This window comes from Tiliqua scincoides, chromosome 13, assembly GCF_035046505.1.
Source record: "Tiliqua scincoides isolate rTilSci1 chromosome 13, rTilSci1.hap2, whole genome shotgun sequence".
Lineage (NCBI taxonomy): Eukaryota > Metazoa > Chordata > Lepidosauria > Squamata > Scincidae > Tiliqua > Tiliqua scincoides.
The window spans coordinates 14,943,590-14,960,339 of record NC_089833.1 but is presented as its reverse complement, the minus strand read 5'-3'; the positions used below and the strand labels follow the sequence as shown (position 1 = coordinate 14,960,339).

Below are 16,750 nucleotides of genomic sequence, written 5' to 3'. Positions count from 1 at the left end.
TAATCAACGCTGTCATTGCCAACTTTTAAGATCTTTTCCCCCAGTGTTTATTTTTTTTTCCCCTGCTTTATCTGAGCTCTGCTTAAGTACTGTCTGCACTGGCTTGAAATACTGCGGAAGGCATGATCTGACAGTACAACAGCAAAATTAAATTAGTCACAGTAAAATTGTGGGAATATAGACGAGCTTAAATCCAAATCATAAATAATGGAAATGGGCTCCTGATCTTTAAAGGAAAAGAAGCTGGGAGATCATAATTTTGAGGAATAAAATAAAAGTCCGAAAGAAGCTAAAACCAAAGTTCATACAGTACATGCTGAAATAATAAAAAAGGCACAATGAATAAAGCTGGAACACAACTTTGCAAAGGAGAAACTGCTTCTTAGCCAACACAAAATAAATTTGCCTCTTTCCAGCATGTACCCTGGCACTCTTGGCTTCTGTCCAAACCTGGGAAAAGTAAAGTCTGACTGGATCAGCTTTCAGGTGTTAAGATACTGTTATACTGTTTCATATACTGAACAATGCATGGGGGGGGGGGTAGATCCAGGTTCAAATTTTCACTAAATCATGAAGCTCATTGGATGACCTTAGATGGGTCACTTCCATTCTAACCTTGCTCATAGGGCTGTGGTGAACATAGAATTAGAAGAGGAAAGGGAGAACCTTAGATATCACCCTGATAGCTCTGGGAAATGGGTGGGATGGAAGTGTGATAACAACAAAGAAAACACAAACACACAAGGATTTGCCATGAGCAGCACCTTGGGGGTGCCTATAGAGTTTCATAACATGTTCCTCCCCAGAATGCCAATTTTTTTTGCTAGAGCTTGAAGAATACACACTTTCCTAAAAACTCCACCAAGAACAAGCTGGGAATGAAGCAGGGCTTAGCACAACAGAAACTAAGATGTGACATTTGTTTGATAAGCACTTTACCCTCATGTTTCTTCCAGCTTCATGATCACAGTTGAAGATTCACACCAATGGTCTAATCTAGACAGTATTAATCTTTAGGGAAAGAATTTTGTGATGAATTTGCATTCACAAAGAATAGTGACAGAATTAATTTTGAAGATAACCCTACTTCACCTCTTTGGTTCTGTTTGCTGAGGAGTGGTTCAACTGTAAGGTTGGTGAAATATTAAAATACCCTTTTCTATTTCCTATTGTACTTTGGTTCAAGACTCGTGTTACAAAAAAGCAGAATTACCCAGGATAGACAGGAAAGCTTTTGCTCTCTCTGGCTCAACAGTGCTGCCTTTCAACTGAGCCTCACAGACGTACATTCCAATGTCAGCAGAGGTTGGGTTGGCAATTGCAAGACGTCTCCCCAGACTGCTAACTCCACTGCTTATTTTGATTCCGTTTCTCTTCCAGGTGATGCTTAATTTCTCAGCGGGCCTGCGAGGGTAAAAGTCACACCAATTATTACCGTGAATTATGTTATCTGCGGTAAGAACACGCTGAATGTAGGACTCACCTAAGCTCACCCAGGACTGCAGGTGCACTGGGCAAAAGACTCTTAGAAATAAATTCAGATGCAACTGCAAGGTCTTAAGCAGCTGTGCCTCAGAAGCAAGTGGCTTCCTTGAGTGCCATCCAACAGGCATTGCTAATTCTTATAGCAAAAGTTGTAATGATTTGGTGTGCCTAAGCTAACTACAGCAACATAAATAGGACACTGCGACTTCCATTATAAGTCAATTTTGGAGATAGTGCTAACTATTATCAAGAATGTCTCTGCTTTCACAGGGAAGAGGCAGTCAATTGGCCCTTCTCTGAAAATTTCAGATCTTTATCTCTCACCCAGGATGCATCTATTCTCCTTCTGTATTATTGCTTCCACTTAACATGATTGTGGTACCCAAAGAGCTGCAGACAATTGATGCTCAGCTCCCCTTGCCCAAACACACAGGATTAAAGAGGCAAGAAAAAAAGATCCTCCCAATTTAGCTAGCAAGAAGGGCAGATTATCTGAAGTAATATAATTAATAATGCCTTTCAACTGATACCATTGTAGATCTCTGTCACAAGCAGTTTCCAAGTCACACAAGTTTACTTTTTATTTTTTTCTTTACTAATGATAGACCAACATCATTATTTGTTTAAATTGTGCTCCCTCTCCTGCCCCCCCAAATAACACATATAACAATAACATTAAGCAAAAGTTTAAAAAAAACACTACTGTGGGACCCCGCTGCACAAGAGGTATCTTAATTATAATTCAGGTTTTGAGGGTGGCAGGGCTAATTATCATCATGAATGTCCCTGCTCTCATAGGGGACAGCCAACCGATAATAACATTCTACAAATACGGCTGAGATTACCACGTCTTGGGGAAAAGCTGACTTTGCCCTCCATTCTGCGCACTATCATTTTGAATTCAAAGGCCCTTGCTCCTGTTTCAGGCACGACATACTCCCAAAAACGTCTTACTTGGTTTGCTGTGGTTCTGTTTGCATTACCTGCCATTGGCCACACATTCCAAGATGGCTTCATTACTCCCAGCTACCACACTGGTATTGCGCGGGGGAATCACGATGACAGGTGCTTCAGCAGCAGAGGAGGTGTTGTCAGCCCCTAGGGAAGCGAGAAGGGACAACTTTCAGAAACATTTTGCATTCCAGGGTTAGGATTCCCAGCAGTTACTGTTTATTAGTGCAGGGTTTCCTAAACTGTGATCAGGACCTGCTTGTTGATGGGTCATGAAACTGACAAGCTCATAGGAAAATGTATTGAGTCCTATGGAGAGAAAAACTGACAAACTCATAGATAACAAGGAAAATGTACGGAGTCCTATGGAAAGCAAAACTGAGCCACACATACACATTTACTCAAGAGCAGGCAAGCGTTGATGGACAGGTGAAGGGGAATGTAAGGTCACCAGAATGGTCCTGATCTGATGAACATAGAGCTCAACCAATGCTCCAGAAGGCAGTCCCGTCCCCCCCACCATAGTAAAAAGGATAAAAACAAAGGCTTGAGTAGCTGGTAAGGTGGAACTGGGTTTTTTTAAGCCTTGAAAATCTAGGTGGGTTCCAATAGAGTGTTGTTTTAAATAGTGGGTCCTGGTGCTAAAAAGTTTGGGAATCACAATAGCTTTCTTATTAAGGGACCAGCACTTCAATCATGGGTTTGGGCTGTTGCTCCCCCCCCATCTTCTCCATTACTTTCATTATATCATGCAATTCCTTTTTTCAGTTCTTGAAGCTTTATACCACTGGAAGCAAGCAGATCACAAGGACTGCTCCCAAGCAATATGCAGGAGGGCCCGCTCCTCCAGAACAAATAAATTAAGCTCAAAGAGGCTTTTCCACCACCAAGCGCTTTTATTTTTATCAAACATTTGCTGACTTATATTTTTAGGATCTTTTCATGTTTTGTTTAATCGTACTACTTCCGCGCAGTTTCAAAACAGCCTGCCAGTACTTGAGTGAATTCTTTTTTCAAAGAATTTTATACACCAGGGAACAAATATGAAATTAACAAAGGAGTGTATCACAGCAACTTCAATCCGCTTTCCTTATCAGAAAAGTAAATATCCCAAATCTGCTTCTCTTTTGTGAGTCTATAAACTGTAAATAATTTAGCTTATGCAACATTCAGCATAGGCTATGAAAAAATGGCAGGAGAGAGAGAGAGAGAGAGAGAGAGAGAGAGAGAGAGAGAGAGAGAGATGCTGTCTCAGTCTTGTTTCTTTGTAACAATGTTGATGCATGTATTTAATAAGTACATTAAAATGCCAAAATACACTTGCTTTGCTTCAAGCTATTCATCTGGGGGAAAAAATCCCCACAGCATTGTTTCTCCTACATTACAAAAAAGATAATAAACGATTGCTAAAAATAAATATTAAAATAAAAGAGTATAGAGGAACAGAAAATTAAGTCAGATCTCAACCAATGAACATGCAAACTAGCTCTGTGAACATTATACATCAAGGCGGTAGAGGATTATAAACTCCACCATGATGAGTCAATAAAATTCAGAACTGGCAACTGAAATATTCCAAATCCTTCCATCACCAGCATTAAAAAATTATCCTCAAACAGTAGAGAGGGAATAAGCAATCTTGGCATATTTCATTTAGTTCTTCCTTTGGACATTTAGCAGAACATTGTTTGGAAATACTTTATGGGCAAAGAAAACAGAATGAATAGGCACAATCCAAAATGACCCAGAAGCGGGATTTTTAACTACGCTGAACTAGTCTCAGAGTTGAGAAAGAAGCATAGAACAGGACGGAAAGGTCAGGATCCAAAGCGCTTGTTTGGTAAGATTCTTGGTAGCAGATCTCTGCCCCCAACCCATATTCCAAACAATTTTTTTTCAAACTCCCCTCAAGCAGAAGTAGCTATAATTTTGTGGCACAGAAATAATGCATAATAACTTACATTCACATTATCAGGCAGGTATGAAAGAACCACATGCTTCCAGATAAGCAGGTGGAGATTTAATATTCATATACAGTTCTATTCTCACTATACCTTGAGGGCTTCAAGTGGGAAAAATGACTAGGACTCACTGCCCTGAAAAGAGGGAAGGGGAATTTTCCCAAACAATTTTTCAGGGATCCAGTCAAATGGGGGGAAGACGCTGCACTCACAGAGCTACTCACAGAGTAACTTATTTGACTGACTGGAATCACCTAAGAGAGTTCCAGTTGCAGCTGAAGCAGTGTGGTGAGATGCCACCCCATGCCCCCCTTGGATCACAAGACCATCTCAGACAAAACATGCCCAAGGCAGATCTCCAACTTTCTCTCCACCCAACTCAACCCTCCCCGGCAACTTCCTCAAAGCCCACCCTCCTTTCCACCCTTTCTCTTGTTCATTCTCCTCATCCTCTATCCCCTCTTCAGTGCTGTTCATAAGAAGAGTCCCGCTGGATCAGGTCAAAGGCCCAGCTTCTGGTATCTCACAGTGGACCACCAGATGCCTCTGGGAGCACACAGGACAACAAGATACCTGCATCCTGTTGCCACTCCCTTGGATCTGGCATTCAGAGGTAGTCTATTCCTAAAAACAGGATGATGCCTATTCTCATCATGGCTTGTAACCCATGGTGGTCTATTCTTCCATCTGTCCAATCTGCCTTTAAAGGCATCTAGGCTAGGCCTCCCCCCCCCCCCGCACCTGCCAGGCACATGAAAAGAAGAAAAATCTCTCATTCCAACTATCACACTCTGCTGTTCCAAAAAGCTTCCCCCCCCCCTTTGGAGGGAGTGAAGAAGAGTAAACTGGTGGCCACTCTGGAGCAGCCCCCAATTTACTTCTCCCCTTTTGCAAAAAAGACAAAAATCTCCTGGCGTCCTTGTTCTGATCACTGCTCTGCTGTTTCACAATCCACTCATTTATCCTCATATATTGTTCTCATATATTTATCCTCATATATTTATCCTCATATATTGTTCTTGACCTCAACAAGTGGGAAACCCTGGCCTCTGAGCGGCCCGCTTGGAGGCAGGCTGTGCAGCATGGCCTTTCCCAGTTTGAAGAGACACTTTGCCAACAGTCTGAGGCTAAGAGGCAAAGAAGGAAGGCCCGTAGCCAGGGAGACAGACCAGGGACAGACTGCACTTGCTCCTGGTGTGGAAGGGATTGTCACTCCCGGATTGGCCTTTTCAGCCACACTAGACGCTGTGCCAGAACCACCTTTCAGAGCGCGATACCAGAGTCTTTCGAGACTGAAGGTTGCCAATACAATGTTCTGGAGGGGGGGTGGAAAGCTGGTTCTTAGGTCCTCATGTCATTAGCAGAAGGGAAAACTATATCCTGTGGGGGAAAATGCCCATAGTTATTTGGAGCCTGCTTTTGTTAAGACACTTGGTTTTAACAACATGCTAGCTCTGATGTATGGGGCATAACATCAGAAAGAATAGTCTCCTTGAGTTTTAAACAAGGGGAATAATTAGAACGAGGTAGTACATGCTGGAAGGTCAATAGACAAGGTTCTAAACTGATAGTAGCGCTCGCCTCCACCTGCAGTGCCAGGTCTGTACTTTCTCACTCCTTCATCTGCTTCACAAGGAGCCAATAAACAAGCAGGGATGGGGTGGTAATGACCTCCAGCAGCTCACACTGGATAAGAGCCTCTTTGTGCGCCAGACAGATAAGCCTAGGAGCTGGGGTGAGCGTGATTGTGCCTGCCATGAAACGGATCTGGGCAGGCCTTCGTTTGTGACTGATTACTAATTGCCAAGGGAACAATGGTGAGCAGTATTTGTGCATATTTCATTTTTATTCATGCAACGTCCCAGAAGAAGCCTATTAGCCAAATTAGTCATCTGATAATGGTTTCTGAACATGTGGGGTTAAGATGATGCTGATCAAGACCTAATATGTTTCTTTTGAATCCTGACATAACAGTAGAAGAACACGGGCTTTTTATCTAATGGAGAGCTAATGTGCTTAGGATATTGAATAGCACATAATATGTCACATTGTTCAATTATACTAAACTAATCAAAATGCTCCATGATTGGCCTGCAGGGCATCAAACTGAAGAAATAATTATTCACAAATACGCAACCAAACACACGGCCCTTCACATTTTGGAAAAGACCCTATAATTAGGCAGTGCATCATCACTTTATTAGAGGATGGAAAAGGTAATTTGCCCAGCCATGTTGCCAAATCTTTACCCTCAGTGCCTTCCATCCTTAAGTGATGGACATCCACCCAAATCAGCTTGTAGAAGTTCAACCATATATCTTCAATTGTTCATTGATGAGGAAAAAGGGAGAATAATTCTCCGCCCACTTAAACAATACCTTGGCAAGGAACTGCTGGCTGTACATTCAATGCTCTTGGCACTGCAAACCAGCAAAGAAAAAACCCTGCTCACATTTTTGAAGGGTTCAGTACATCCAGAATGCCAAGCTTGCGTCCCTGTCCCAATCCCATTTTGACCATTTTGACCATTTACCATAAAGGAGAGGGTAAGCAGTGCAAACAGCTGCCAACTTTTACTAGCCCTATTCCTGTGTCTCCTGCAGCAGCACAACTCTCAAAAATTATCTTAACCCAAAGAACAAACAACCCCCCCCCCCCGAGTGAGTTAATACAACATGCAGTGGATGAGCAGAGACTTGAATAATGATTCATGGTGGCTGGGGAGGCCTTGGGCACTGATCTTTGGTATGAGAATTTCGGTGCTGACAAGTGTGTTCTTATGCTCATTTGCAAACCCAAATGTATTCTCCTGCCATGTCAGTGATGAGCAATGGATGAACTCTGCAAATTCTAACACAAATTAAAATCAAAATTTGCAGCATTGGAGTTTCTTTTTCACGTTTAGAAAGGTGACAGTCTCAGCTCCTGCCATGTTCTGGGTGTCTCCACTAGAACCAGTGTCTAACTCCAGGACATTCCAGCACAAATTTCAAAGGGTATTTAGTGTAGTGCTGCAGAAATTAAGCCCATGTTCTATTATGCAGCTTTTCCATTGCAGCTCAGCTGCTGAGCTCAAAAGCAGGTACAATTTTTGTTCTCTCCTCTGAACTTGACTTCTGACAACTCTTTGTGCTCAAAGAGCAATTTGGAAGTTCACACTCTGTCACTGACCTGACCTTCCCCTGTAAGCGCAGCGAGGGGTTTCTTTCGGCACAGAAATGTAGCATTCAACACATCATCAGAGTTTTAAACTTGGAAAAAAACATACGCAGCTGTGAGGCATTTCATCTAAAGAATGCTCAGGTAGCTTTACAAATTTTTTTCAAACTTTAATATCAAATATCTGGCTGGCAGGAGTGTTTAATCTTATTCAACATTAGTTAAAGGCAGCCAACACCATGGTTGGGCAACATCCCCAATTAGTCCTTCAAAGTCACACAAAGAGCAATAGGTGCCATAGCCTGTCCCTGACAACCACCAGGGGGCGCCAGTTAGTTTTCAACCTCTACCAAGCCAGCAAGGCAAAAACCGCTTTGTTCTCTTAAGAATGGAATCTTTGCAGTGTGACAGCCGAAGGAATGTAAAGCAGCTGATCGTTGGAACTGATGCTTAGGAGGGCTACATATATTTCATGATCTACTAAAGTAAGAGAAACATCCTTGCCAATGTATGCGAAGGTAGTAATCTCACAGGAGGAAGGAACAGGCAGATTTTGTGGGATCACACAGGAAAGTTATTAACTTGCTGGTGAAAAAGACAGAAATCCTGGTCTTCCCTTCTGAATCTGTAACACACCTAATTATCAGATTAAGGGCCCAATCCTATCCAAATTTCCATTGCTGATGTAGCTGTAGTGCAGCCTCGAGGCAGCTGCAACACGTGCTCTAGTGGCATGGCTGTATCAGTGCTAGTAAATTGGATAGGACTGGGCCCTAACTTCCATGCTCTATTTGAGACTGGAATTCAGCATTTCTATAGCACTAGAGTGCCACATCCATTGGCCTGGATCTAAGGAAACACAATCTGAAAACACCCATCCATGTGGCTGTAGAACGACTGCCTTCTCACATGTTTCAAACAAACACAGTTTGGGGGACTAACAAGTTGGCGATAGGGAACTGCTGCTCAAAGAAAAAGGCAAACAACCCTGCTCGTGGATTTCAGGTATTATTGCAATAATCCTTACAATAATCTGTCGGTCAGTATTATTATTTCCATATAACAGACTCTGTGTGTGTGTGTGTGTGTGTGTGTGTGTGTGTGTGTGTGTGTGTGCTGAGGCTGAAAGAGATGGCTTGTATAATGGTGAATTCATGGCAGAGTTGAACTGGGGACTTCCTAGTTCATAGCTGTGTCTCTGCCCTAGTACTCACTAGCCGCTCTGATTTCCCCTCTCATCTCTAAGAATCAAACAGTCAGAACAATAGCCTCAACAAAAGGGTTGAGAAAGAGCAACTGGACCAGTTCTACTGACCACAGACGTATGAGATGATGTGAGGTGTCCCCCTCCCCAAAAACACCTCAAACCAATCTTCAGTTGGGTCCTTTTAATCTACAGATTTGGAACCCGTGGCTTTGACTCAGCGTGGTTCTGAACCCATGCTGGAAAGCCCTGCCTGACCTCCCAGACGCGACTGGAAGCAGCTTCTAGTCATATTCGGGAGGCTTTCTGAGGTCTGGGTTGGCCTCTTCAGGCCTCAGAAAATCTCTCCAAAGTGTTGGAAAGGCATTTACAGTTTTTGCAAAAAACAGAAGAGCCTTTTCAACACATCTGGACTGGGCCAGAAGGCACTTCTGGTCATGTCTGGAGTCCTCTGTGGCCTGGACCCGCAGATTTTGATTATCTGCAGGTTTCAGTATCTGCAGGGGTCCTGGGAACGACCCTCCCCCCATGAATAGTGAGGGTTAACTGTATAGATAGGCAACTTAAAATAAAAACCTTATATACAAAACAAATAATGCGAAAAGTTTTTTAAAAAATAAGAATTTTCAATATATAGGCAGAGCATGAAGGAAACTTCCCAAGGAGTGCATGTCCGTAGATAGTATACATGCACTCCCAAGGAATGCTTCTGAGATGTTCTTGCATCAGACAAATGAGAAATGAACAGGAACATGCCCCATCTCTTGAGGCACGCATGATTAGGAAAACCCGTTCCTTACAGGGCAAATGGAAACGGGCTCTTTTTAAGGGCAATTTGGTTCCTGGTTTGGTTTGGTGCCTGCATAGGACAGGGGAGCTCAGCTGGCCCAATACATGCGATGGGAGCATTCACACGTGCAAAGGGTGAACCCAGGCTTGGAGCAGTCCCAGGTGTAAAAGGAGCATGTATGCATTCATAAGTATTATTTTGCAAATTAAAGCTGCCATCCTAGCCACACTGAACACAATGGGACTTACTACTGAGTAGACAAGCATAAGATTGGGCTTCAAGGCTGCAATCCTAGCCACGCTTTACTGAGAGTAAGCCTTATTGAACACAATGGGACTTACTTCTATAATTTTAAGGGAGGGCACCAGGATGCAGATCTCTTGTTATCTGGTGTGCTCCCTGGGGCATTTGGTGGGCCGCTGTGAGATACAGGAAGCTGGACTAGATGGGCCATGGCCTAATCCATTGGGGCTGTTCTTATGTTCTTAAGCCATGATGTGTATTTGCAACCTCCTGATTTGAGAAATGGGCTATGCCAGATGCAGGAGAGGGCACCAGGATGAGGTCTCTTGTTATCTGGTGTGCTCCCTGGGGCATTTGGTGGGCCGCTGTGAGATACAGGAAGCTGGACTAGATGGGCCTATGGCCTGATCCAGTGGGGCTGTTCTTATAAAAAGTTCTATTCAAGAGGAGGGAGAAATGAGCACTGGTCTGCCAGCTAGAGCTCTGGAATACCCCAAGATATATTCTATACAGACATAGCTCCTATATGTGGGGCTGTTCAGAGACCTTAGCAATAATATTCTCTGACAACCTGACTAAGTGTTGAGTGTTTCTCCTGATTTTGAGCACACCTCCATTTTGAAACGAATGGGAAACAACAAGGAACACCTTCTCATTTGCCTGTTACTGGGCCAACGGCAAATGAAAAACGACAAAGAAAAGCAAATGCTGGAGAATGAGGTTTGAAAGAGTCATTTTAAGGGTGAGGAGACACTTTGGGATAAAATTGCATAAGAAATTGCCTCAACTTCAATAACAGCTAACTACAGGGAATAAGAGCTGAAACGACAGCTGCTATTTGATCTCTATGCTCAGTGGAATAACATTTCCTTTGTCTAACCATGTGCTGGTACCATGCAACACCTGCCTCTGAAATATCTGCCCTGACACACCTGCCTGTGATGCGGGAGTCATTTTTCGTAGCACGATGGTACACCGGGACAGCAGTTGGCAACCTCACTTCAAGCACATATTAAAGGCACAGCTATTTGTTAGGTCACTGGCATCGCTAGGAGAGTGTGGGGGGTGTGGGCCGCACCCGGTGACGCGACAAGGGGTGACGTGCCCTGGGGGGAGGACGTGCTAACTTCGCAGGGTTAGGTGCTACCCCATCATGCCATACACCGTTGGATGCAGAATGGCCAGCGGAGTGCAGTACACAAAACCGAACTGAAATCACTCCTTTCATTCAAAAGTTATGGCCACAAAACCAGAAGGAAAAAATGCATGGAGCCCTATGGCAAGTGAAAGTGAGCCGTATCGCGTGTTTACTCATGGGCAGGCATACTTGCCATAGTCTGTTGGAAAAGGCAGGCTGAGAGGAATCCAGTGACACTAGAATGGTCCCGATCCAATTAATGCAGCCCCCCCCCAAAACACCCTAGAAGCTCCCCCCTCCCAGCTGCGAGTCTGAGCCTCAGCTGGAAACGAAGCCACGTGGTCACGTTTACTCGCGAGTAGGCGGGCTTGACGCAGGCTGATAGGCTCCAAGGACGTCAGAATGGTCCTCATCCAATGAGTGCAGCCCCCAAAAACACTGGAGAAGGAGGTTCCTCCCTCCCAGCTGCCTCCCTCCCAGTCTATGGAGCCCTATGGAAAGCAAAGCAGCCTCACAGGCGTGTTTACTTGCAAGTAGGCAGACGTGCCTTGTCTGGTGGTCAGGCCAGGCAAAGAGGAATGTGAGGACACCAGAAGGATCCTGATCCAATAGAGCTGCTCCAGAAGGCAGCCTCCCCCCTCCAAAAAAAGAACAAAAAAGAGGCTTGAATGGTAAGCGGAAAGTTTTCTGTTTTGCACTTGCAATGCTAGGTGGGTCTATTCTGATGTGCCTGATATAGAAGAACTTTAAACTGGGCACTGGGAGGGCTGAAGAGCTCACTGATTCTTTTTGGGGGGTTGTTATTGCAGGCAGACTACAGAGTAAGCCCCACTGACCACTATGGGACTTACTTCTGAGTAGACATGCATAGGATTGGGCTCACAGGCTACAATCCTATCCACACTTTCCTGAGAGTAAGCCCCATTGACCACTATGGGACTTACTTCAGAGTAGACATGCATAGGATCAGGCTCACAGGCTGCAATCCTACCCACCCTTTCCTGAGAGTAAGCCCCATTGACCACAATAGGACTTACTTCAGAGTAGATTCACTTGGTGGAACAGGACTGGCTCCCCCTTATTTACTTATTTTATTTTAATTTAATTGTTTATAATTATTTTAATTTGCTTGATGATGTCACGTCTGGCCATGACATCACTTCCAATGGGTCCTGGATAGATTGTCATTCTAAAAAGTGGGTCCCAGTGCTAAAAGTTTGAGAACTGCTGCAATAAGGTGTTAGTAAGTTGACATGGGTTGCATGTGTGTGAGATTCTACAAGTTTTCAAAATCACTAAAATCAGAATTTGGAGGAATAAGACCATCACGTTATATATCAATCAATGTGTAATTTCATGCAGAATGCAATGAAACAAACCACATTGACATATCTGTGTTATAACAAAAGGTACAGCCAAAAAACCGGTGGGGGCGGGACGATGGTACATCACCACGCCCACCTGGGGCGTTGCCCCGCCCACTACATGGGGTGATGCGCAGGCCTCCTGCACCGGGTGATGTGAATCCTAGTGACGCCACTGTGTTAGGTCAAGATACATAACTCAGAAAGGCTCATCCCTTCTTCCCCAGAATGCTGATCATGGCTGCAGACTTTTGAAGCACTCAAGGCTCCATTAAAAGTGTGTCTGCCTGACAATCTCTTAACACAACACAGCACAGATGGAGAGAGCTGAAGCTTGTGGAGGCGGGGATGATGATAACAGCTGCAATAAGAAAATGACTTCTGTGGGAGAAGCAAGCTCCTTTGCTCACCTATTTCTTTGAAACCAGGTGGATGGCAATAAATGGGGCCTCTCACTCCTCTTATTTCCAACTCCTTCTTATTCCCTCCTGATAAGATCACACCTGATCTTAGGAAACAGGGTGGGGTCAGTCTCTTTGCTGGATTTATTTTTTATTCAAAAGTATTCCACCTTTCTGGTTAAAACTTCACAAAGTGGCAAACAACAACTAAAACACAAGACATCATCACAGCAACAACAAACAAAGCCGCAAAAAAACCTTGCAGAAGAGATAGGTGTGGACTGCATGCTTCCAAGCAACAGCATGGGAGATCTGGCAAATCTCTGTGGGGACAGAGTTCGAAGTTGCAGCATGGCCATCACAGAAGCCTGTCCACGGGTCCTGCCAATGGGATTTGTGTCAGAAGTCAAGCCACAGGGTTGGGCTTGCAAGGTTCAGGTAGACTTAAATGAACGAAGATGACCATCTTAATGAAACCCAGTTCCAGATGGCACAGGTCTGATATCAGCAGGTGCTAACTCAGCAAATCGCATTAGGACGCCACTCTTGACATCCAAGAAATTCTAAAATGTTCCTCTATCTGGGTAGTGGACAGGTCTCAGCTAATCAATTGCATGGAGTAATTGCTTTCATAAGACAATGTCAAGCACCTCTGGCCAGCTGCTACAATACAATGCAATGGTCAGCTAGCCATTAGGCAACGTACATACTGAACTGATAAACACCGGCTAACACAAGATATTGTTCGTTTGTTTTGTACACCCAACAGGCTGGAGATATAGCAAAGGCAGAAAAGTTAGAATAGAAGCACTTCATCTATGAGAGGCAATGGACCAGACCCAATATTTCCAAAGCCTCTAAACACCTATAGTTCATTCCCATGTCTTTTTGCAACCAAACCAATGATGCCCCATTGAAGTTAGCATCTGTACACAGAATCACACAGAGACAACATTCTCAGTTCCTGCCATAAAACGTGTTTCCCTCTGTAAATGATTCAAGAGCTTTTTATTCAAGGCTTTGGGACCCGAGGCGAGCTGCAGCTTGCACTTTTTGCACTTGCACTGTTGTAGACTGCAGTCTCGGGTACATGTCCTAGGTAGTTGTACACTCACTGCATTTTATACAGTGCCTAGCACGCCACTGAAGCTGTAATAATGGACACAAACCAACAGGTGATTCTCCTTTGCTAATGCCTTTGAAATAAAAGGCAGCTGACAAAGTATTGACTTGTGGCTGGCCCAGGAAAGATGAAGAGTACAAATAATTAGTACGGGAACTACCATAGCTCAGTGGTACGGAACATGCTTTATATGCATAAAATCCCAGGTCCTATCTGTGACACAGTTCAAAAGATCAGGACTCCTGCCTAAGAACCCCTGGAGACCTGCTGCCATTTGGAATGGGTTGCCCAGACCACTGGTCTCACAGTGCATATGGCAGCTTCATGTGTTCCTTCAGCAACAGGCATAACAGCAGGGATGAATTTGGAAGTGCAAGAGCTCCTCATGACACCCCACAGTCACACCTCACGGCCACATCTTGCTCATCCAAAAACATTCCACTGTAACAATCAAGTTAATGATTCCATCTCCAGGTACCGTCTCCTAAGTTTCATCCCTTACCATCAGTTAAATAGCATGTGCAAGCATGTACACACGAACACACACGTGGAAAAATCAATCCAGAACTACCCATAAAAAGTGGCAGGCAGAGTGGATGGGATGGTTGGGGCACAGGTCAGGACCAAGGGGGAGAAGAGGTGCTGGAGCACCCAGTTCCCAAGTCCCTCTATAATTTGTTTGGACATATTCACTCTGCCTTTGGGGCAGGAACGATGATTGTGACAAGACAGAAGTGGTTGGCAAGAGTGACTGCTCCACTACTTCCTTGTTTCCAGATTCATGATGCAAACTATGGGTGGTCAGGAGCAGCCAGGGGTTGGAGAGGGAGTAACATTGGTGCAGGCTGGCTGAGAAGGTAATGGTAGAGGTGAGTTGTAGTAGCTGCAGACAAAAGTGGGAGAGTGCTGCTTCCCCCCCCTTCCCTCCTCTACACTGCTGAGCAGGACATAAACAGTCCTAGGCACCAGAGGCCATGGGAGAGAGATTTTGCAAAGTTCTCGGGCCCTATTCTGGATGCCTTCAGTAAAGTCAGCTTGTAGCTATAGAGGAACCATCCTTGTGAGACAGCACCTGAATGTGGCCATTCTGTCTCTTGCATAATGTTGCTCCCCCCCCCCAATAACGTGCATTAATGCAGATTTCTTTCAGCTACAGAAACATGTAGTGCAGAACCATGGCACACTGCATATGGAGATCTGGGAGACCAGCCCAAGCCCAGCACGTGTCAGCTGGTGGTAATCAAAGGATATTAGCAGGCGCAATGAAAATCTGCAGGGAATTGTGGCAGCATCTAAAGGAGGACAGCTCTCAAAGCATATGGTACTTCTCTATATCTTACTAATACACATTCCTACATATATCAACATCTGGACTATGAAGGAAGAACAGACATCAGTTCTCTAAGGAAAGCCACATACATCATCTCACTTTGAATGTGATACAAAGGAGGGGGAACCCTGGCAAGTTCTTAGACACTGAAGCGCTGATTGAGCTTGTTGTTCACATAACTTTGGGAACACAAGAGTCTTTGATGCTGATTACTTTCAATGCACATTTTTTTACCCTAAATATGTATTTTGATTTCTAAATTAAAATCTCAGCTGAATGATTCTACAAACAACCTCTTTCCCTCCTTAAATTTAGAATAGTTTCTTGATTTTGGTCCTGCTGAGATAGCACTTCACAGGCACAAATAAGTTTTGATGCGGTTGGTATCTAAATTCACTAATTGCTTCTAAAAATGCCTACAGTTTTAATCTTGCACTGCATTAATATGTTTCACCAATCATGGATGTAATCCATTGGGTAAACGTAGCTCATAAAATTCCTTGGTCGCCTCCAATGGTATTAGGGATATTACTCTCAATGAGCTGAAAATGGCATAGATAACCTAGGGTACTCCAGTCAGTCATCAGAGTCACATTACAGACCAGACAGTGGTCACAAAGAAGTGTGAAGGGGCTAGTGGCCCAGGTCTCTTATTTCTTGTGTGAAGCTATGCTTGGTCATATGTGCAAAAGCCTGAGGCCCAAATCCTAACCAATTTTCCAGCACTGACATAGCTGTGCCATGCCCCATTGGGTGGCAGTCATGGAGGCCTCCTCAAGGGAATACTTATTCCCTTACCTCGGAACTGCATTGCCCTTACATTGATGCTAGAAAGTTGGTAAGGATTGTGCCCTGAATCGCCAATTGCTGCAAATGGCTTTGCCAAAATGATACATCTACTATGGTATCTACAAAGAATCTAATTTTGTGAAAGGCATTGTATAAATTCAATCTAACAGCTTCTCCCTGTGTGCATATATGTGTATGCGCATTTAGCTTAAATAAACTAACAAGACAGCAGAAAGGGAATGGGAAGGGATTCATGGTAAATGAACCAAAAGGAGAAATCAGTCATTGCACTACGTGCCAACCCAAACTCTCCCTAGAAAGTCCATTTGTATGTTCCTGGAGATAATCATTTCCACTGAAGATCTTTTTAAGCTTGGAAAAGAAATCAACATGCCTTCTCACATCCTCCTCATTTTATTTTTAGAATGAGACTAATGAGGGCTGTTCCAGAATGAGGGCTATAAAACTGGACTGAATGTAAGTGGTTTCGTGTTGGCTTCTGAAATCACTGCTCATGCCAAGAAGCACAAACTGTGCAGCATTTTAAGCTCAAGGTCAACTATTGTTGGCTTCCGTTTACAGTGGTGCCTCTCATAACGAAATTAATCCGTTCCGCGAGTCCTTATGCGAGTTTTTCGTTTTGCGAAGCGCGTTTTTCCATAGGAATGCATTGAAATTTAATTAATGCGTTCCTATGGGCAAGAAAAGTCAGAACAAAGTCAAATTTGGTTTACAAAGTGTTTATTAAGTGCTCTTTAAAGGCATACATACTGTACAGAGGATTTCAAAAACGGGGGGGGGGATGCTGAGTG

At 43.9% G+C, this 16,750-nt stretch overlaps 1 protein-coding gene across 1 annotated transcript in view; it reads right to left on the bottom strand.

The window, feature by feature from the left end:
* SDK1 (sidekick cell adhesion molecule 1) overlaps nucleotides 1–16,750 on the bottom strand; it is a 478,937-nt gene that overhangs the window by 198,668 nt on the left and 263,519 nt on the right. Inside the window, exons 6-7 of the mRNA XM_066640872.1 lie at nucleotides 2,469–2,583; nucleotides 1,214–1,404 (exon numbers count right to left, since the gene is read on the bottom strand). Coding sequence (XP_066496969.1) covers nucleotides 1,214–1,404; nucleotides 2,469–2,583 — 306 coding nt within the window. The remainder of the gene's footprint in view (nucleotides 1–1,213; nucleotides 1,405–2,468; nucleotides 2,584–16,750) is intronic.